Source organism: Megalobrama amblycephala, linkage group LG1 (genome assembly GCF_018812025.1).
Source record: "Megalobrama amblycephala isolate DHTTF-2021 linkage group LG1, ASM1881202v1, whole genome shotgun sequence".
In the NCBI taxonomy this organism is placed as follows: domain Eukaryota; kingdom Metazoa; phylum Chordata; class Actinopteri; order Cypriniformes; family Xenocyprididae; genus Megalobrama; species Megalobrama amblycephala.
This window is the reverse complement of record NC_063044.1, coordinates 30,682,316-30,703,140: the sequence shown is the minus strand read 5'-3', so window position 1 is coordinate 30,703,140 and position 20,825 is coordinate 30,682,316. Positions and strand designations below refer to the sequence as shown.

General features: G+C 34.5%; 3 protein-coding genes across 3 annotated transcripts; 1 reads left to right on the top strand and 2 right to left on the bottom strand.

Moving 5' to 3' along the window:
• Positions 1-1,711: 1,711 nt before the first annotated feature.
• LOC125249772 (uncharacterized protein DDB_G0292642-like) lies at positions 1,712-4,164 on the bottom strand. Its single transcript, XM_048162151.1, has 4 exons — positions 3,938-4,164; positions 3,570-3,673; positions 3,301-3,444; positions 1,712-3,204 (listed from the first exon to the last, which is right to left on the bottom strand). The coding sequence occupies exons 1-4, from the start codon at positions 4,065-4,067 to the stop codon at positions 2,791-2,793; spliced, it is 792 nt and encodes a 263-aa protein (XP_048018108.1). The 5' UTR covers positions 4,068-4,164; the 3' UTR covers positions 1,712-2,790.
• A 6,708-nt stretch (positions 4,165-10,872) lies between these two features.
• Positions 10,873-12,581, top strand: LOC125249762 (polyubiquitin 12-like). The gene is made up of 3 exons (XM_048162144.1): positions 10,873-11,459; positions 11,536-11,658; positions 12,132-12,581. Exons 1-3 carry the CDS (start codon positions 11,318-11,320, stop codon positions 12,179-12,181), a joined length of 315 nt encoding a protein of 104 aa, XP_048018101.1. The 5' UTR covers positions 10,873-11,317; the 3' UTR covers positions 12,182-12,581.
• A 3,251-nt stretch (positions 12,582-15,832) lies between these two features.
• Positions 15,833-20,810, bottom strand: LOC125267512 (uncharacterized protein DDB_G0292642-like). Its single transcript, XM_048189216.1, has 4 exons — positions 20,432-20,810; positions 18,588-18,691; positions 17,828-17,980; positions 15,833-17,729 (listed from the first exon to the last, which is right to left on the bottom strand). Exons 1-4 carry the CDS (start codon positions 20,652-20,654, stop codon positions 17,286-17,288), a joined length of 924 nt encoding a protein of 307 aa, XP_048045173.1. The 5' UTR covers positions 20,655-20,810; the 3' UTR covers positions 15,833-17,285.
• Positions 20,811-20,825: the final 15 nt, after the last annotated feature.

The following is a 20,825-nucleotide window of genomic DNA, read 5'->3' as shown; positions in this document are numbered from 1 at the left end:
GGAAAATAAAGAGGTGTAAGTGTGGTGGTGTGGGTAGAGGAAGGGGTGTAATGACAAGGAAAGGAAGAGTGGAACAGAGACGGAGATCATATTTGAGGAGAGAGGAGGAGAAGAGCTGAGTATAGTGGAGGACACGGGTGTAGTGGAAAGAGCAAGAGGAGAAACTGTGAGAAGACACGGACATAGTGAAAGTGGACAGCAGGGTGGATGGAGAGGTGGATTTCAAATGAAATCAGAATTACTCTAATTTAGTGCTTCTGAATCCTGGACCTGAGGGTCTAGTATGAGGAGTATCTATCTGAGGGCATGAGGGTTTCTGGATTCAGTCACCATAAAATGTTTTGTGTAAAGGGTTGCAGTGGAATAATGGTTTCACAAAATACCATGGTATGAAAATTTGTGATTATCATGCATATCCATTTGCTTATGTACAGTACAGAAAAAAAGCAACTGGATGGAGAATCTATCCTGCACTTGCACATCTCCCTTGTTTCATCACTTTAGAGACTGAATGATGCCCTCTGTCGGCAGGGAATACGGCCACTCGAACACTTGGCTTCAGCACCTGCTGGCAGTTTGAGCAATCCAGTGTTCATCATGACCAGTTCACATGTTAACCTGAGAAATGTTCAAGAATAAATGTTATTTACTGAATTTCATGGCTCAAATTTAATTTTTGTCTGAAAACAGTTCTTAAAAAATGAGTCTGTAAATTGTCTATGTATGTACTGTACACATGTGCATTTGAAAGAAAAGAGATGTTTTAGGAAATCATTGAAATATATATTTCAACTTTCACATAATATATGAGGAGGTGTTTTTGGCATTCATTTGAATGACAGTAATGAGTAAAAATTAATGTTAATTCTGAATTGCACACTTACACATGTGATGTTTGACTCATGAGTTATATGATGCAAATGCAACTTTTTTTTTTTTTTTTTTTTTTAATCAAAATACAAGAAATTTGAGTCACAACAAAACTAAGAAACTAACAAACCCAGCCTAGCTGTGTGCAAAATTTGAGGTTGATGTCACAAAAATTAGATCCCTGTGAAAATTTGTTTGGGTAGTACCAGTTTTTCTTAGAATCACATATGGAGTTTTTAAGTTACCTGGTAGCTTTTACCTGGTTTTTGCCGGCATGGTTTGGGTTCACTTGTCCACTTAGAAGGAAGGATCACTGCACATATAGATGGGTAATAAAGTCACTTTCACATCCAACAAACAGAATATTTGTTACAAACACGATTTTGATCAGAAAAAAGGGATTTCTTTTAAGCTGTTCACACAGGAGTGAAAATAACAGTGACATACTATACATAACAGACTTAACATTCTCTAAACTGTAAGTGCAATTTTCACAGCTGTTTGCTGAACTCTTTTGCAAGGTAGTTGCTCACCCAAAACATTTAATTCATGCTTAATTCAAAACTGAGGTTTTGTGTCAGTAAATTGGCCGATGCCACCAAAATAAAAAGTGTTTTTGTCATGTTGCGAGCCACACTGGTCAAAATGTTTATTTTTTTCATCATGGGAGTCGACTCTATAAATGTTTGTTATATACAAATTTCATTTTTGTTCTACTTTTTGGCGATGTATGCTTACTATAGTATACAATGTCTATAGCTGAATGTCTCACACTGAGATTTCAGCAGTAGGTAAAACGTAAAGGGAAAAGTCAATGCGTTAGTACATAAGAATATGCACATTTGTATTTATACAGTACATTTATTTTTGTAGCAGTGTGTTACATATAGACACAAAATTCACATTTACATGTCCATTTTTACAGTCTTACATATCTCTATAGTGAACAGAAAATTGCCACAAAATGACATCCATGCAAGAAAAACAAAAAACCAACAATGTGTGTCATGTTTTCTCTAACACCACACATTCTTACACATCTTCTTATTTCTGTTCTACAAGCATGGTTGATTGGTAAGATTGTGAATCACACTGAATTACAATGGCAGGTCATTTGCCAGTTTAGCAGACATAAAACAATGAGCTTATAAACGCTAATTATGGGAGCATTAATGACTTCTTTTGTAAAGTTTCTTTACATGAAACTCTACTACTGTTTATAATTCAATGCAGTTTATGTTACATGGTCCATGTTTACATTACTGTACAAAATTATCATTCCTAAGTTTCCCCTTTTGAATAGATGGTATTGAAACTGAAAGACCTGTGTAGGTGTTCAGATACATCTATGTTTTGATAGTATTTAATTTTATGAAATAGAATACATTTCAATATGGTATTACCGTAGAAATGTAGCAAAATTCTGTCTCATTCAAAGTTGTATTGTTAAGTTCTGATCTTAAGTTTAACAGTTTTGAAAAGAGAACGAAAACGTGCAAATTGGCCTGTATGGTATATATAGAGTTTTGTTGGTGTTTGTGTCTAAGTGAGAAAACAATTAATGTAAATTGAATGTATTTTGTGCCAAAGGGATGATAAATGATCTACAGTTTAGCCCACATATATTTCTGTTGGGATCACTGTGTGAAGAGTTTTGAAAATGTGACCCATGTATTGACAAATGTGTCCTAGTGAAAAAAGAAAAAAAAATCTGCATCATTCAGAAATTCAAATCTGATGTAAACGAGAAACTAATTGTTCAGAGATCTAAACTTTGTTTTGAGAGAGAGAAAAAAATTGAAAAACTGTAAGCCCTGAAACTCTGTTTATATTATTCATCACTTCCACTTCCACTAATCCATTACAAATAATTGTAATCAAAAAGACATAACATTTGGTCAATAATTGAGATTTGAGATTTTAAGGAATTGATGTTTGTCTTGGTGCAACACCAGATGTACAACAGCCATTAGAAGATTTTAAACAGATAAAGCAGAATCGCCTTTTACAATTACAGCATACCATATTTTTACACCCTCCAGTGTGTTCAATCAACATGCCACAATCCGGACAGGCACGAATTGATGGACACTGAATGTTTTTGTCTCCAGAAAGTGGCAGACTAATCATTTTACAGTCTCTTAGCATATTCAAGTCACTGTTGGAACAACCCAGGTTATCACATTTATCAGTGCGAGGTCGAGGCCCTTTCCAGTTTCTCCCACACTGCCAGCAGAACTCAGACGTTTTCCCCATCTTTACTGGGCAGAATGGACACTGAACGCAGAGGTTAGAGGAGTGTTTTCTTTCAATGAATGAACCACAACCAGGACACTAAACAAGCAAGAACATTGAGGAGAAAGAGAGCGTAAAAAGGAGGTACAAAAAAATTAAATAGCTTGGGAAAAGAGTGAATATAAATTTATATACCCCTTTGATTTCAATCATCTTCTTTGCAGCATTTTCCCGAAGTGTGTCTTTAAAATAAAGTTGTTGCTGATGTGTAAGTAATGTTTTCACTTCACCATATGGCCACACTTTTGTGCATATTGGACATTTCAGTTCCACTTGTCCCTATGAAAAATGGAAGATTGTTGAAATGTAACATTTGTAAACTGTAATGTCATATCTAACAGATTAGATAGATAGATAGATAGACCTAATAAACTTAAAAATTAGATCAAAATGAGTTTACTCACATTCTTCAGCTGAGCTGTGCAGCATTCCACTAAAGTCTTGGCAGACGTGACGTGACCGCATGATAATTTAGCCCTTGAAATGCTCAGGTCATTGTCAGTTTTATCTGAAATTGTTTTTAGAAATGCAATTCATAGTTCAGATGATCAGCAGTAAAGATTGTCTTTATTTTGCAAATATTATTATGTCTTTATTTTGCTAATACTATTATTTTTAGCACCCTTTTGTCATGTATAGGCTACCTTCAAGTGGCTATTTCAAGGAATTGTTTCAGCAAAAAATTGAATTAAATATAATCCAACTCATAATCAACATGCAGAGTATAAAATATACGTTTTGCTGGTAAGAAGTTTTATTGTGCAAAACTCACCGATATCATTGGGTTTGTAGACATAATCAACACGAAAGGCCATTCTGATTCTGTTCAGTCGGGAATCTTGGGATTGCAGCTGATGAAAGACGAAGTTACTCACGCTTAATATGTCAGTGAATAAACACATGATGACACAGCTGCACTTTCACTTTGTGCAAATGGGGCGTGGATGTTCTTTCTTTTCTTTTCTTTCTTATTTTTCCCCTCAAGTGCTGAAATAAAAAACTGCAGTAAAAAATGTTAATTGCTGGCTTGAACACTACTGATAAATCATGCGATAGATATGGTCAGTAAATATCAGAATCACCTTATTGCTGGCATTATTACCAGCTTTATTGCCTTTATAAAACATCAACATTGTTTGATGGTTCTACACAAGAACTCGGTATTCCCCCAGCATTCCCAAATCTCCCTAAAAAACCCAGCCCCATTGATATAAAGTTTTCCATGTGACTCTTTATTTTCACTTTCGATGAAAAAAACATTTGAGTATGTACAAATAAATAATTACTAGAACCACACGGAAGTTGCTTGCAAAGAACTCAACAAACTTTGACATAATACTATCTTGGACGGACTAGAAATGAAAATAAGGGTGCCAATATTAGATTTCTTAAAAGGTTTTAAATAGAACCCAACATGCTTCATTTAACCATTTTACTTTGCCTTCATATCCCACATGGAAAAAACCTATATAAACATATATGTTTCAATATAGGTTTTGATATAGGTTTTACATATATGTGACATATATAAAATTGGCCGTTTTCCTATATTATATGTACATATATGTACACATATATGTACACATATATATATATATATATATACACATATATGTACATATATATACACATAATATAGGAAAACGGCCAATTTTATATATGTCACATATATGTAAAACCTATATCAAAACCTATATTGAAACATATATGTTTATATAGGTTTTTTCCATGTGGGACCAATTTCACGTGTTCGTGTAGCGGTGTGTTTTCTGCGTTGTGTCGTAATCAAAGACAGACTGCGAAAAATCTTGCCATCAGGTCCTCACTTTATTCTGTATAACACAAATGGCAATATATGAGGACTTGTGCAGCATACAAACAGCATGCGGCAGCAACGCACAACGCTGAGAAAGAAAGATATTAAAAGTAACTTAAGTAAAGAAAAATAATCAACGAAACATCTGAATGTACATCACAGAGGGGTTTTGGATTACAATCATACAAATATATCATGTGAATTCAGCTGTTACATAAAACATGGCCTTAATTGAATCACCGCAAAAACTTTGTGCGACCTACCGCTGTGATGTCTCATGCAGACTGGGAAGCAGCAAAGTGCGTCAACACCCCAAGTCAGCATGGCGGCAGGAAACCCCAAATATGGTCATGGCAAGTGGAATCACAAAATAATTGTCTAAATACATAACTGCTACATTCGCACATACATAAGTTCTTGCATAATTTTTTTCGTTAATTCTTAGTTTTTGCCTTGATAATAGAAAATATGAGCCAGGCATCATGTATGACAGTCAAAAATGAGATATGAGCTACAAAATGACCAGATCCTGCCATTAGCTATATAGAAGACATATCTTGTATGTATAGGATATGAAGAAGCAATACAGGAGACCTATATTTCCTGTATATGCACATATATGCACCTCAATTTTGCCTATATGTGGCATATATACGCATATATGCAGCATATATATTATCATATATGTGCATATATGCAGCATATATGTACATATACACTGCATATAGGTTTCATATATGCGCATATATCCACATATAGGTTCTTTCCATGTGGGATATTAAATGTTTTAACTCACCAAAATAAAAGCTGCCACATGATATCAGTTTTGAAACAAATGTTTATCTTTTAAGCGTTTATCCTTCAAATAATGAGGCAAACTGAGAATAATTTTGTTGCAATCTTTAATCTTTTCACTGAGGGGTCTGGACACCAGACGAAAGATAAATGTGTGCACTGCAAAAACTGCTCTTACTCAGTATTTCTGTCTTGTTTTCCAGTACAAATATCAAAACATTCTTAAATCAAGATACATTTACTGGACAAACACAATGACTGAAGAAATTAAGTCTTGTGTTCTGAAGAAAAATGTATGAAAATGAAGAACAAATATCTGCCTCTGAGGTCAGACATTATATTTCCATGAAGAGGCCCTATTTTACCGATCTAAGCTCTTGGTCTAAAGCGCACGATGCACTTAGGGTGTGTCCGAATCCACTTTTGCTAGTTTAAAGATGGGGAAAACGGTCGGTGCGCCGGCGCATGGTCTAAAAGTGTTTTCCCTAGTCTCTTAATGAGTCATGGGTGTGTTTTGGCGTTGGATGTGAAAATGATGTGTGTCGCACCTGGCGCCACATTGCATCAGGTGTATGATAGGACCCAGTAGGTGAATGTGTGTAATGTGTGTATTGTGTTTGACCTCAGTGTGTTTCCCTACTGTCCACCACAGTGACCCTCAGTACGTGTGTGTGTGTGTGGTGTTAAATACTGTGGTATCAAATGTCCAGAGTCCAGAAACAAAGGTCATAACAATAAAACAATTAGAGTTAGGCATTGACGGGTCATCATGTGGCCATAATGATGTCGCAAAGCAATTATACACATGTTAGGTATAAAATTAGTGCAAAGGTAATAATATGATCATTTTTTGATACCACACTCAGGGCGTACTTCCAGGCCAGTGCACGCTTATTTCATTATCATGTGACTTTCTGTATTGAATAAAATAGGAAGAAAATTGCTCTTGCACAGCACAATTCAGTCCATCATTGTAACGTTACTTTGTGGCTTATTTGGAGTCATTTAAGGCGCAGTGACACACAACCTTCTCACATGCCTAATAGATTTATCTCTTATGCAGCGTAGCGATTTTCACTTGCACGTATCAGAAGATTTTTTACAAAGGCAGCTGACTTTGCAGTTTTACTTCACGGTCAGCAATCGTGTGTCCCTCTGAAGCATGCCTGGCTCAGCCTCTTTGGATGCTCTTTTTATACCCAATCATGTTACTGACCTGTTGTCAATTAACCTGAGTAGTTGTGAGATGTTGCACCAGGAGTTTGTTTTTAGCTTTACACAACTTCCAGTCTTTAATTGCCCCATCCCAACTTTATTTTTAAATGTGTTGTTGGCATCAAATTGTACCATTTTCAGTTAAATAAATTTAAGAATAAATTTAATAAATTTAACTTTTAATTGGACACCTGATACCTGATGCAGTTGCACGTGTAATGTCTGAATAAATATTATACTTACATGTTCCTTAAATAATATGTCAAGTTTAATACCAACCCGATTCCAAAAAAGTTGGGACACTGTACAAATTGTGAATAAAAACAGAATGCAATGATGTGGAAGTTTCAAATTTCAATATTTTATTCAGAATACAACATAGATGACATATCAAATGTTTAAACTGAGAAAATGTATCATTTTAAGGGAAAAATAAGTTGATTTTAAATTTCATGGCATCGACACATCTCAAAAAAGTTGGGACAAGGCCATGTTTACCACTGTGTGGCATCCCCTCTTCTTTTTATAACAGTCCGCAAACGTCTGGGGACTGAGGAGACAAGTTGCTCAAGTTTAGGAATAGGAATGTTGTCCCATTCTTGTCTAATACAGGCTTCTAGTTGCTCAACTGTCTTAGGTCTTCTTTGTCGCGTCTTCCTCTTTATGATGCGCCAAATGTTTTCTATGGGTGAAAGATCTGGACTGCAGGCTGGCCATTTCAGTACCCGGATCCTTCTGATGTTGTAATTGATGCAGTATGTGGTCTGGTATTGTCATGTTGGAAAATGTAAGGTCTTCCCTGAAAGAGACGACGTCTGGATGGGAGCATATGTTGTTCTAGAACTTGGATATACCTTTCAGCATTGATGGTCCCTTTCCAGATGTGTAAGCTGCCCATGCCACACGCACTCATGCAACCCCATACCATCAGAGATGCAGGCTTCTGAACTGAGCGCTGATAACAACTTGGGTTGTCCTTGTCCTCTTTAGTCCGGATGACATGTTGTGATTTCCATTACAGTAGCATTCCTGTATGTGATGCAGTGCCGTCTAAGGGCCCGAAGATCACGGGCATCCAGTATGGTTTTCCGGCCTTGACCCTTACGCACAGAGATTGTTCCAGATTCTCTGAATCTTTGGATGATATTATGCACTGTAGATGATGATAACTTCAAACTCTTTGCAATTTTTTTCTGAGAAACTCCTTTCTGATATTGCTCCACTAGTTTTCACCGCAGCATTGGGGGAATTGGTGATCCTCTGCCCATCTTGACTTCTGAGAGACACTGCCACTCTGAGAGGCTCTTTTTATACCCAATCATGTTGCCAATTGACCTAATAAGTTGCAAATTGGTCCTCCAGCTGTTCCTTATATGTACATTTAACTTTTCCGGCCTCTTATTGCTACCTGTCCCAACTTTTTTGGAATGTGTAGCTCTCATGAAATCCAAAATGAGCCAATATTTGGCATGACATTTCAAAATGTCTCACTTTCAACATTTGATATGTTATCTATATTCTATTGTGAATAAAATATAAGTTTATGAGATTTGTAAATTATTGCATTCCTTTTTTATTCACAATTTGTACAGTGTCCCAACTTTTTTGGAATCGGGTTTGTAGAACTTACCTATCACTCCTTTTCAGAGTGTCCCAATACTTTTGACATGTTCAACCATGTTTATGGGAGAATCCATGGCATACGTTTCCTTACAGATGGAATAATGTGAAAGGATTCATGTGTCATGAGTGGGTGCTCCTTTCCTGGATTTTTACACATGGTTTTGTGCTCTTCCTGGTATACCTGAAAATATGTTTATTGACAATAATATGTATTTACCTTTTGCTGACCATGTTTTAAATTCAACGTTTATATGATTTCATGGACAAAAGGGACTTTATGTATCACAAAATAAATTTTGTTCAAGAAAAATTTTTGTACATTCCATTTTGTATTCATATTAATGCACTAAATCATTATATTCACAAAATATTTAATGCACAAAACGCATTTCACGAGTTGACCCTTGCATATAACCGGATATAGAAAAGTATGCTTATTTGGTGAGACGTCCGAGGGAGCTTGGCCTGAATCCAGAGACTCCCTCCATACCTGGTTGGGATAGGGAATATTTAAAAGTGAGGAGTTTGGGTGGTGGAAGGATGCTGTAAAACTGTTGTAGGGTAGAGGTGGGTTAGCACTATATATAGGTGCCCTTTTAAAGAGATAAACTCAGAATTAAAAAAAAAAAAAAGTCAGAATTGCAAGTTTATTGGAATTTTGACCTTTTTATCGAGATAAAATAATTTTTTTTTAAATATATTTTTATTTAAGAGCATGAAAATACAACAAGTAGGTGCAACAAGGTTTGTTGATATGGGAAGGAGGAGGTTGGAAAAGGCAAACATTTCACGTAACTTTAATAACTTTAAAATAAAAAAAAAACAAAAAAACAAAACGAAAGTGAAGCAGACGACTGCCACTTAAAGGCACAAAATGTAATATTTTTGGATTAAAATATCCAAAAACCACTAGAACAATGTTAGATATTTTGTTGACTTGTGTACTTTTTGCAAATCCAGAGAAATCAGCTATTTTAAGCAGTGTAATGGTCCGTATCATTGCGTCGACTGTCAGTGACATCATATTAACGATACCCTCAATTTTTACCCTTTTTAGTTTTTAGTAGAAACACAAAAGACGCTTTAATATATTATGTGTTTCTTTTTTTTTTTAGTTTTTCTTTTTTTTTTTTTTTTGGACAGGTGAGCAACTGTTTGGATTCATTTATAGACAGGAAAATAATCATTGTTATATAGTCTTATTGTTCAATCTCTTGTTTTCTTGAGTAACATGTTTGTACCTCAGAGACACTATTTTATCATGTGGTTAACAAAGCAAAATCAGAAAGAGCTTTATTTGTACTAACAGTAATACTGCATTTTCTCCACCGCACGATATATTTTAAAATTAATTGCATGGCATTGAGCAACACAAGTTATCCAGCTTTTATTAATATGATATTCTAATATCGATATAGCTTACTGCAGTGTGCAACAAGTGTCAAATAGTATGATAGTTTTGACCAAGTAAAACAGCACTGTCTTACTCCACAATTTTAATGTGTCAAACAAAGTCATATTTATAAGTAATAATTCAGCAATTGCAGCTGTTTCATTAAAATGAAATAAAATATTTTGAATTTAAATGATCAAATGTAATTGTAACAATGTTCAAGTTCAGGGGAAGAAGGAGTGGAGAACCAGAAAATGTTAAATGTTAAACGTCAGCACGTGACAGCTGCATATAAGCATAATAAAAGCTCTGGAGTTTCTCCATGGGACTCAAGACCGCGAGTGCTAATGAGAAACATCTGTGCGACACCGGCCTCAAGTCCCATGGAGAAACTCCAGAGCTTTTATTATGCCTCGTTCCCTTCCCATGGCTCTCTGCCCCGCCCTGCTTTCCACAGTAGGCTATACTAGAAGAAAAGCCTTGTGTGTTTGTCATTAAGTGAAAAAGGGAGAAATTGTCCAATGCATACATTTTAATGTACCCAAAATCACATCAATGTACATCACAGAATAATGACGTCTCAATTTGAAAGTGGAGGTTTTAAAGGGGATTTAAATGCAGGTTTCTTGTATATCCTTTCAGTTTAGTGTTCTCCTCGCCCTTGTTAGTGTCCTTGGTTACCTGTTTATTTCCCTTGTTAATTCTGTGTATATATAGATATACTCCCTGTTCTGTTTCAGTCCCTTGTCAGTTCACGGCTTTGGTTTGTCTGTTATTCTCTGAGATTATTCTCCTGTGATTATTATTGAAAGTATTTCCCTTGAATTACTTGCATCATGCAGCCCCCTTTCAACATTCATATACTGTACCTGACAGGTGTGAAGATTAAACATGTGACCCGTGCAAACAATAAACAGAACAAGACTGTTTCTTTTCACAGAGCAGAATGTCATCCGTATAATTTGTCTTCCTCTCTATTGTCGCCCGACCTGTGCATTTACTTCATCTGCCCTGCTGATTCAGTCTAAACCAGCTGCTCTTTAATAATTCACAGTATTTTTGACTGGTGCTATTGCCTGTTTTTGAATGTGGAAGCAATAAAATGTGCAATGATTCATTTGATTTTGTCACATGGATTGGATGTCCTGATCTGAACTGGCACCTTTACTTTAGGTGACTTTACACCTGTGTTTTAGTCCAGCCTTTTTACAACATCAAAACTAAAAGCAAAAGTAAAGGCTGTTTATGAAGCCAGTATGTTTTCATTTCTCATCACTTGAGGTAGAAAATTCAAACCCAACAGAACGAGAATGGCGATGCTCCAGGTCTATATGAGGATTAACAAAGATACAATTAAAACAGTAAGTCTGTCAACATCAGATGAAGACATTGGGAAACCCACCGTCAAAGATCTGAAGAAAAAAGCCCTAAGTCTCTTTCCTGGAGTGAATGGTAAGTTAAAAATTTCATTCACACTGTTCAAAATAAATGACTTCTTAATATTGTTTGACTTTGTCTTTCCTGTCAGGTTCTGAGCATCTGAGATTGATTTTCAATGGAAAAGATCTTGAAGATGATAAAAAACTTGAATATTACGGCATTAAAGAACTCTCTGTCATTCAGGCCATAATGAAAATGCGTGGTGGAAAAGGTATGATTTTCAATGAAAATTTCATTTTCAATTTATTTTATAACATAATATAAACTCATTTTCTGATATAAAAGGTAATTTTGTTTCATTTTCAAATAAACACTTTTCAATAAGATTCTATTTGTTAACATTAGTTAATGCCTAATGCTACATGAACTAACAATGAACATGGATAGGTCGATATAACCAAAGCCAAAGTTAGTAAAAAAGTGTAATACTTTGGTACACAGAGGCCATTTTAATGGATGCCAATGGAGGAGCAGCTTCACTACATTGAACAAACTGCTTTTGTGGGAAAACGGCTTATCATTAAACAAACCGACAACTGATCTAACTCCAATTTTAAGGATTTCAAAGCCAAACAGTGACGAGTCCCAGATTGGGCCTATTATTCAGGATTTTATTCTGTATATATAATATAATGTGTGTGTGTGTGTGTGTGTGTGTGTGTGTGTGTTTGTTTTTCTTCATAGACACAGTTCCACTTGATGAAGAGTTTCCCAGGATTCATTCTATGGCATGATTATATTTCAGCATGATGTTTTGGACTGAATTAATTTGAAATAAGGAAGTTCAACATCAGATACTGCAGTATAATGGGGAAATATTTGTACATATCTTACAGAAAATAATAGAACTACATATTATATGACAAATGTGTTAAGGAAATGTGTAAATGATAAAACAATTAAAGAATAAAAAAGAATAAACTGTAATAATAGTGTAAACCAGAAAAAAAAAAAAAAAAAAAAGTTCTCCCAAAAACTATTAAAATGTTTGTAGGAAAATAATTTTGTTGATCTCAAGTATTTGCTTCAGAAAAATCATTGGAATTAAACCTACATTAAAACAATGTAAAAAATGATATGCTGTAAAAAACAAATACACTCTAAAAAATGTTTGGTTAAAAACAACCCAAGTTGGGTTGAAAATGGACAAACCCAGCAATTGGGTTGTTTTAACCCAGCGGTAGGGTTAAATGTTTGCCCAACCTGCTGGGTAGTTTTATTTAACCCAACTACTGATTAAAAATGACTATATGTCTGGCTTAAAATGAATCCAAAATATGTGAGAAATTAAAAATCAGACACATAATTACTAGAGGCAACAATAATAATCAAAAGGTGAACATTTATTAATAAGCAATTTAATAAATGTTTATTGTTTATTATTCATTATCTTATTAATAAATGCTCATTTATTAAACATATTAATAAATGTTCATTTCCAGCATATTTTGGGTTCATTTTAAGCGAGCAATACAGCAATTTTTATACAACAGTTGAGTTAAATAAAACTACCCAGCACGTTGGGCAAACATTTAACCCAACCACTGGGTTAAAACAACCCAATTTCTGGGTTTGTCCATTTTCAACCCAACTTGGGTTGTTTTTAACCCAGCATTTTTTAGAGTGTACATTTGTATGTATGTATACTTAATTGATGTAGACTTTATTAAAATTTTCTTACCAATAAAACCATCTGTTATCTTCCTCACAATAAGTATGTGTTTTTATATGTAACAGAATAAACTGATATTTTCAAAACTTGTTAAAGGTGCCCTAGAACCCTTTTTCAAAAGATGTAATATAAGTCTAAGGTGTCCCCTGAATGTGTCTGTGAGGTTTCAGCTCAAAATACCCCATAGATTTTTAGGTTTTAGGATAGGATTTTTAGAAGATAGGCTCTTGTCTCCGTGAATACAGTAAGAAACGATGGTAACTTTAACCACATTTAACAGTACATTAGCAACATGCTAACGAAACATTTAGAAAGACGATTTACAAACATCACTAAAAATATCATGTTATCATGGATCATGTCAGTTATTATCGCTCCATCTGCCATTTTTTGCTATTGTTCTTGCTTGCTTATCTAGTCTGATGATTCAGCTGTGCACAGATCCAGACGTTAATACTGGCTGCCCTTGTCTAATGCCTTGAACATGAGCTGGCATATGCAAATATTGGGGGTGTACATATTAATGATCCCGACTGTTACGTAACAGTCTGTGTTATGTTGAGATTCGCCTGTTCTTCGGAGGTCTTTTAAACAAATGAGATTTACATAAGAAGGAGGAAACAATGGAGTTTGAGACTCACTGTATGTCATTTCCATGTACTGAACTCTTGTTATTCAACTATGCCAAGATAAATTCAATTTTTAATTCGATGGCACCTTTAAACTTTTACAATTAAATATTTATAAAGGATGATTTTTTTTATTTTTGTGCTGCTGTTCTTGCCTTCACTGTTGGTCGTATGATTCATCTTTTTACTTTTTCATAATGTTTACTGATTGTCACCATGATTGCAGCACCGAGGACATAATGTTTTGTACTTTATTGTGTATAAAATATGCAATGATAAATGAACAGGGCAAATTAGATTGACAAGACAAATAATAATTGAAAATGATTTTAATTGATTGATTGATCATAATTAATTTAAGAAGCAGCCATTTGAGGTGGACAACTGAGATTAAGTAAGTTGTAGTACTCATAGTTACAGTACATTTGGATATAAACTTTAGTCATCTTACTGTATGGCAATGTGTAGAAGGTTAATTACTTTCTTTTGATTGGATTAAATAATTGTTATTACAGAATTTTCTGAATGTGAAATTGCCCTGTTCTCTAGAAAGATAACCATTTCTCAATTATGGAGTAATTACTATAGTTTGTTTGTTTGCTTTTATTCTATCAGTATAATCATTTGGTTTTATTGTTGGATATGTCTTATTACTTCTTACTTTTTATTATAAATGTTTGACTTTCTAACTGTATCCACTGTATTTATTACTGTATCCAATAAAACACTCATCACTGAATTCACTGCATTTGTATAAATGATGCTTTTTTTTGTGTCGATGTGATATTTTTCCTTGAATCAGACTGTCATTTACTTTGATTTATGTTGTTTCATAAAATTTTTGTCATTAAGAACGGTGTGCAACGGGTTTGAGATACGTTTTCTCTTGATTGGTGGGTGTGTCAGATATGTCAGCCCAATCAGCAGCAAGATGTATATAAACCACGCGGTATTAAAGAGACAGCTCGCACAATGGGTATTAATGTAACAAAAATACTATACTTATATATTTTGCTATTGTATTATGAAGTGACACTTTAATAAACTTTTCTATACTCCTCTGATTATATAATGGTAAATATTACAATATCATAGCACAACAACAGTGATCAGCAATAATGATAAGCCTAATACTCACAATAAAAATAATATAGATCAACACAGTCTCAGAGGTAAGAAGTGGATTATCCTTCACCTGAAATGTTTGTCTTTTCATGCTGAAATGCGAGGCAAGTGTTGTATCACAATAATTAGAAGTTTCCACAAATCCTTTCACTGGATTGGGATGTTCTCTTTTATTCAGGATGGCAAGGGCAGTGACTGTAATATTGAACGTATTTTGCAGTATTAAACACGTATTTATACCGATTTAATCAGGCTCTGACAATTCTTCAAAAGGAACACAAAGAATGGCCTTCTCAGCTGCCGTAGTTGCAACTCTTGCGTCATCAGAACGGGGTGTTCAACGCACCAGCGTTTCCGTTTAAAAAAACGTTTTGCAACGTTTTGTTGGGGCTGAACGCAGCCCTGGCTTTTAACGTGATAGACGTGGGTTCAAATCCGCCTTTTGCCAAGTTTGCTTTTTTTTTTCTTTTTCTTTTTTTAAATTAAAACAGTGTTGTAAAAGTGGAAATAAACTGCCGAACGAGTGATTAATAATATTAAAAGTGTTTATTAGGTAGGGTTAGGGGAAGGTGTAGGGAGGGTTTTATTCTCCCAATAAGGCAGCATCCATTTAATACTATTAATAAATATAATCATTAACACTCTATTATTGCATCCTGTTAATGTACAAAAATACCGAGGTGCAAATAGTGTCAGCCAATATAAAGTATAGATACATCTTTACTCTTATTGCAAAGAACTGTTACTTTTATATGGTGTAAATAGAATATATGGCTATTTTCACCAAGTGTAAATAACATATTGCTAAGAAAATGCTGCTATTTTCAGTGTAAACAGAATATATAGCTATTAGCACTTAGTCCAAATAGTCGCTGGCTTTTTTTAATGAAACTTACCCACATTCAAGTGTTAATAAAAAAGGATGCATGAAGCTAGAGTAAAATGTTTTTAAAATGGAAAAGAAAGAGTTAAAGTACAGTTAAATGTATAGGCTATTTCAAGTCTAAAAAATAATACCTAAATATTCTTAAAGTACTAAAATAATATAAAAGGTAACTTATAAGTATGGCTCTTTCCCAAGTGGCACCCTAAACACAAATGGGACAGTCTACGGTCTCATGGATTCTCTCACACACGTGACAGCCATTGTAAGTTCACAAGATCGTAATTGCATATGAAGTGTGCCATTTGGGACAGAGTCATACACAGAGACTAATGACGACTAACAAGAAACACCTGTGAATAATTAAACCATGAACCAATGAGAAAACAGGACACATGACTAGACCAACCAATAAGAACATGACACATTCACACGGGGAGCACATGACATGATCACATGAGAACAAGTGAATCACATGACAAACCAGGAAACAAGACCAAGACAATTTTCAAAATAAAAGACATGAACATGAATCAATGACACTGTTTTAGTTCTGTTTATTTTTGTATCAAGTTGATTCAGTTCAATTCACATTTATTTGTATAGCGCTTTTCACAATACATATCGTTTCAAAGCAGCAGTCAACATTATAGTGATCTGTTATCAGAGTTGACTGTGCCCAAATTATGTCATTTCAGAAATGTATAATCATGCAGTTAGCTAACAATGTAATAATTTAGGCAATTTAATTTACAGTCACTGTTATTAAAAGAATTTAAGGTAGAAACAATGAGCTCATCGAATTTGGAGCTTATGAAGACTTCACAGGTATCTGAAGTCTTCATAAGAGGCTGGATCCAACTGGAGCTGATGTCCTCTCTAGTCACCTCGGGATGGGCATCCAGAGTTCCAGAGTTTAGGAGCCAAATGTTGTGTAAGCAATCTTTTATCAAATAAACTGCATGGGTTCTCAACTCGACTTACCATCAGTGGATCTTCATTATAGCATGTCCTGTTCATTTCAGAAAATGTTTAGTAGAAAATATATGTAAAACAAAAATGTTAATTTTTTATTACAGCGTAGTTGTGAGAATTCTTTCTTGTGATTATTTATAAAACTGTTTTATTCAATAATTAATTCATTTATTAATCGTTATTTTCAATTATTTCAGCCATTAAACATTTTGAACTTGATCACAAAGGAAGTTGGGTTGAAATTATGGTTCCTCCGATAATTGAGCTTTTATGCCATTTCAGAGCAAATACATATTTATACATCAATTATAAAAATATTGAGATTTTTTTTCATAGCCATTTTGCCCAGCCCTAGTTAAAACAGATTAAACGAACTGTGTTTGCTAATATATATTCATGATTACATTGCATTATTTTTAAAGTTGCGCTATTTCTCAAATAAAGAAATAAATTGTAAATCATTTAAGATCACTCTCGGAATATGTATGCATTGCACAATATGCTAGATTATTTGTACATAAACGTAATTTCTGCATAATTTACAGCACATCTGCTCACAATCTTGGAACTTCTACTTGCTTCGGAGCGACTCCAGCTGAGCATAACACATAATGAGTGGATGTTTTTAGGCACTCTTGAGCAGGTTTAAGACAGACAAAGCAAAACGCTTTTTTACATTTCTGGCATGTCATAATTTTACATCCAATTTGAAGGTGTTCAATCAGCACACCACAAAATGGGCAGGCACGAATCGCTGGACACTGGACATTTTGCACAGATTTTAAAGTGACCATTGAACAGTCTTTAAGTAGTTCCCGGTCCTTGATGTTGCAACCCACATTTTCACACTGATCGTCACGAGGTCGAGGCCCTTTCCACTCTCTCTGACACTTCCAGCAGAATTCATAGGTTTTCCCGGTCCTCTCTGTGCAGAGTAAGCATTCTACGGCGAGATTGGTAGTGTGCAACCTCTGAATGAAAGTGCCACAGCCAGGACACTACAGAAAGATCAGATACACTGATGAAGAAACGATGAGAGAATATATATACTGTAAAGCATTTTTAATTAATAATATAGATTCAGAAATGTACATACATCCTTTATGCTGTCAACTGATTTCATAGTAGCATTTGTTCCAAGCTTATCCTCAAAACCTATTCGCTCATCATTTGTTAGTTTGGCAGATTTTCGGACTTCATCATATGGCCATTGTTTCTCACAGAGTGGACACTTAAATACCATTTCTCCCTGAAATTAAATGACAAAGCTTATCGTTAGTCATCATCAGTGTTGGGAAAGTTACTTTGAAAAGTAATGCATCACAATATTGTGTTACTCCCTTAAAATGTAACTAATTGCATTACTTAGTTACTTTTTAAGAAAAGTAATCTATTGTGTTTGATTTTGCATTTGACTGATTTTGTTCATTTTGAGGAATACTGAATCTTTTTTTGTGAAAGTGAGATGAGTAAATGCCAACGCTATCTTACAACCAATTCGTATATATTTTATGAGGTGGTTAATTCATACAAATTCGTACAATTTGTCTAAACCCCAGTGAAGGGTAGGTTTAGGGACGGGGTTTGGGGTAGATCATTCATTCAAACAAATGGACGCCTCGCAAGGGCTTCCACCTGACCGCCTTTCGTACTCTTCAAAAAGCTTACGCTGTATATCCTACACCTTCCCTATTCAACTTACAGAAAAAAAAAACAATTGAAGTCCACTATATAGAGAAAAATCCTGGAATGTTTTCATCATTTTTATTTGAAAGTGAACTAATCATTTATATACAAGATTGTAGTTGTGGTTGTAGTTACTGTGCTCTAAAAAGTACTAATATAAATACACTTACAGCTGATAGTTGAGCTTTGCAGCAGTCTGTCAGTGAGAGCGGATCTGTGACATGACCGCAAGACATCTCAGCTCTTAAAACATCAGGGTCATCGTCACATTCATCTGAAAGATTTACACATACATTAAAAACAAGAATCATTCAACAACTTGAAATGATGCACAATTCCTCTTAGTCTTTCATTCCCATATTTAATGGTGAACTATTAGCAGGTTGTTTTCATTAGGATGTCGATGAGCTTGTCCTAGATTTAAATGTTTAGTGTAGATTGCGATCAACATGTAGGTCTATACATCGGCTATCAAAACAAAGCACAAATTTTAGGGCGTTTATTGCCTATTTTAGATTATACAATTAGGGTGAATTGCCCTAATGTGGGACATTTTTTGCATTTCAGACTTCTGTGACATATTGCAATTTGTAGCCAAAACATTAAATTCACACACAATACCATTTTAAAAACCCCAGGATGTCTCCTAATCAAATCAAAAGATAAAATGGAGATAACACATTCATAAAAGAAATTATAGACATATTAGTGCTCTTAGTGCAAGTCGTCTAAAACAATCTGGTGTTTCCTAATGTGGGACACTGAAAATTCTATGATAAAAGGCCAAAATCTATGATGATGATAATAAGAATAATGATAATAATAATGATAATGATGATAATAATAATAATCATAATAATAAAAGGTCTATGAAAAGGCCAAAGTCTACGATAAAAGGCCAAAATCAATTGATTCATGCAGAATAGTAAAAATCTTCTTAAGTTAGTAATTATCTTGGTTATGGATGGATTGATTGATAATTGAACATCATCAGAAAAATAATACAATATGATAGTTTTGATGCATTTACTGTAAAGACATTAGGCAACTATTTTCATAGGCTATGTTATGTAATATATAGAAAATAATTAAATGCACAGTCAGAATTCTTCACGGTTCTCTTTAACATATAGCCTAGGCTTATTTGAAGGCAAAATATAAAATCTTGCAACCTGCAAAAAATAAATTAAAAAAAACCTTGAACAAACTTTAGGCTAGATTTAACATTGAGTCAAAATTCATAAAAATGCTGCGAACTGCATAAATGTTTATTTGGCATAATGTTTTCTATTTCACTAAACAACAAACACACACAATCATTCTATTATTGCACAACAACACTAAAACACTGTAAATAACCATTTTTGTCCCACAAACCATGCCCCAATACACATTTTTGACTGACTAAAGTACTGTCCCACATTAGGCAATCATACTGTCCCACTTTTTGAAACCACATTTCCTAAAGTGGGACACTAGGAAATTTGATAAAAATATAAAATATATAGTTTATACATACAATGTTATAGTATTTTTTGATGGACATACATTTCATAAGCACATTAGGCCAAAAGATATCATGATTTTTTTGTTTAAAATTAATTTATACTCCTTAATGTCAAGTTTGTCAAAACTCTATGTCATTGACCTTTGGGTGGCTTTCACACAAGGTCCTTCCTTTTTGATGATTGCTACAGTCTCATATATGACTGGACATTTGAGAGGCTATGTGATTTTGATCACATGGCACCACAGCTTCAGATAACCTATAGTTTCACTGACATTCATGTATTTATGCGGGACCTACAAACACTAAACCTTAGGTGTCCCACATTAGGCAGTGTCCCACTTTAGGGCAATTCACCCTAGCTATAATGTAATGCCATCCAAGCCATTTAAGCTATTAAAGAAAAGTAGTAGCTTATCAATATGAATGAAACCAGAAATTGATTTTGATAATTTACGTTTAGGCTACTTTTAATTTAATAGACCAATAAATCTTGATATAACTTACCGAGATCGCTTGGTTTTTGCACCACTTTGACGTCTTTGTCGGACCAAGTGAGTTTTTTTGAGTTTTCGTTCATTTTCAGCAGCAGTCGATTCTTTGAGGTGTTCAGTGTTTTCAGTGTTTTCAGTGTCAGCTCTCCACCGTTTGATTCACTCTTTAAATGTGAAAGTAGCCTACATGCAACACCGACGCGCGCGCGGATATTCTCCTCCCCTTCATCAGGCATTATAGCCTACAGATTTCATTCAAATATTGCAGTTTAAATAAAACACGAATAACACGTGCTTCAATAGCCTTATTATAATTTTTAATATAGGGATATATTATGATTTGATTACTTATGTTTCAACACCATAAGAGTAATCGATCCGATGTAATTCAGATGCGCATGACATCT

Coding starts and splice junctions, on each gene's coding strand:
- LOC125249772 (XM_048162151.1), bottom strand. CDS start 4,067: ATGTGTTTATTCACTGACATATTAAGCGTGAGTAACTTCGTCTTTCAT. Junction 3,674..3,937: donor CTACAAACCCAATGATATCG/GTGAGTTTTGCA, acceptor AAACAATTTCAG/ATAAAACTGACAATGACCTG. Junction 3,445..3,569: donor GCACAGCTCAGCTGAAGAAT/GTGAGTAAACTC, acceptor CATTTTTCATAG/GGACAAGTGGAACTGAAATG.
- LOC125249762 (XM_048162144.1), top strand. CDS start 11,318: ATGGCGATGCTCCAGGTCTATATGAGGATTAACAAAGATACAATTAAA. Junction 11,460..11,535: donor TCTCTTTCCTGGAGTGAATG/GTAAGTTAAAAA, acceptor CTTTCCTGTCAG/GTTCTGAGCATCTGAGATTG. Junction 11,659..12,131: donor GAAAATGCGTGGTGGAAAAG/GTATGATTTTCA, acceptor TTTTCTTCATAG/ACACAGTTCCACTTGATGAA.
- LOC125267512 (XM_048189216.1), bottom strand. CDS start 20,654: ATGCCTGATGAAGGGGAGGAGAATATCCGCGCGCGCGTCGGTGTTGCA. Junction 18,692..20,431: donor GCAAAAACCAAGCGATCTCG/GTAAGTTATATC, acceptor TAAATCTTTCAG/ATGAATGTGACGATGACCCT. Junction 17,730..17,827: donor CAGTTGACAGCATAAAGGAT/GTATGTACATTT, acceptor ATCTTTCTGTAG/TGTCCTGGCTGTGGCACTTT.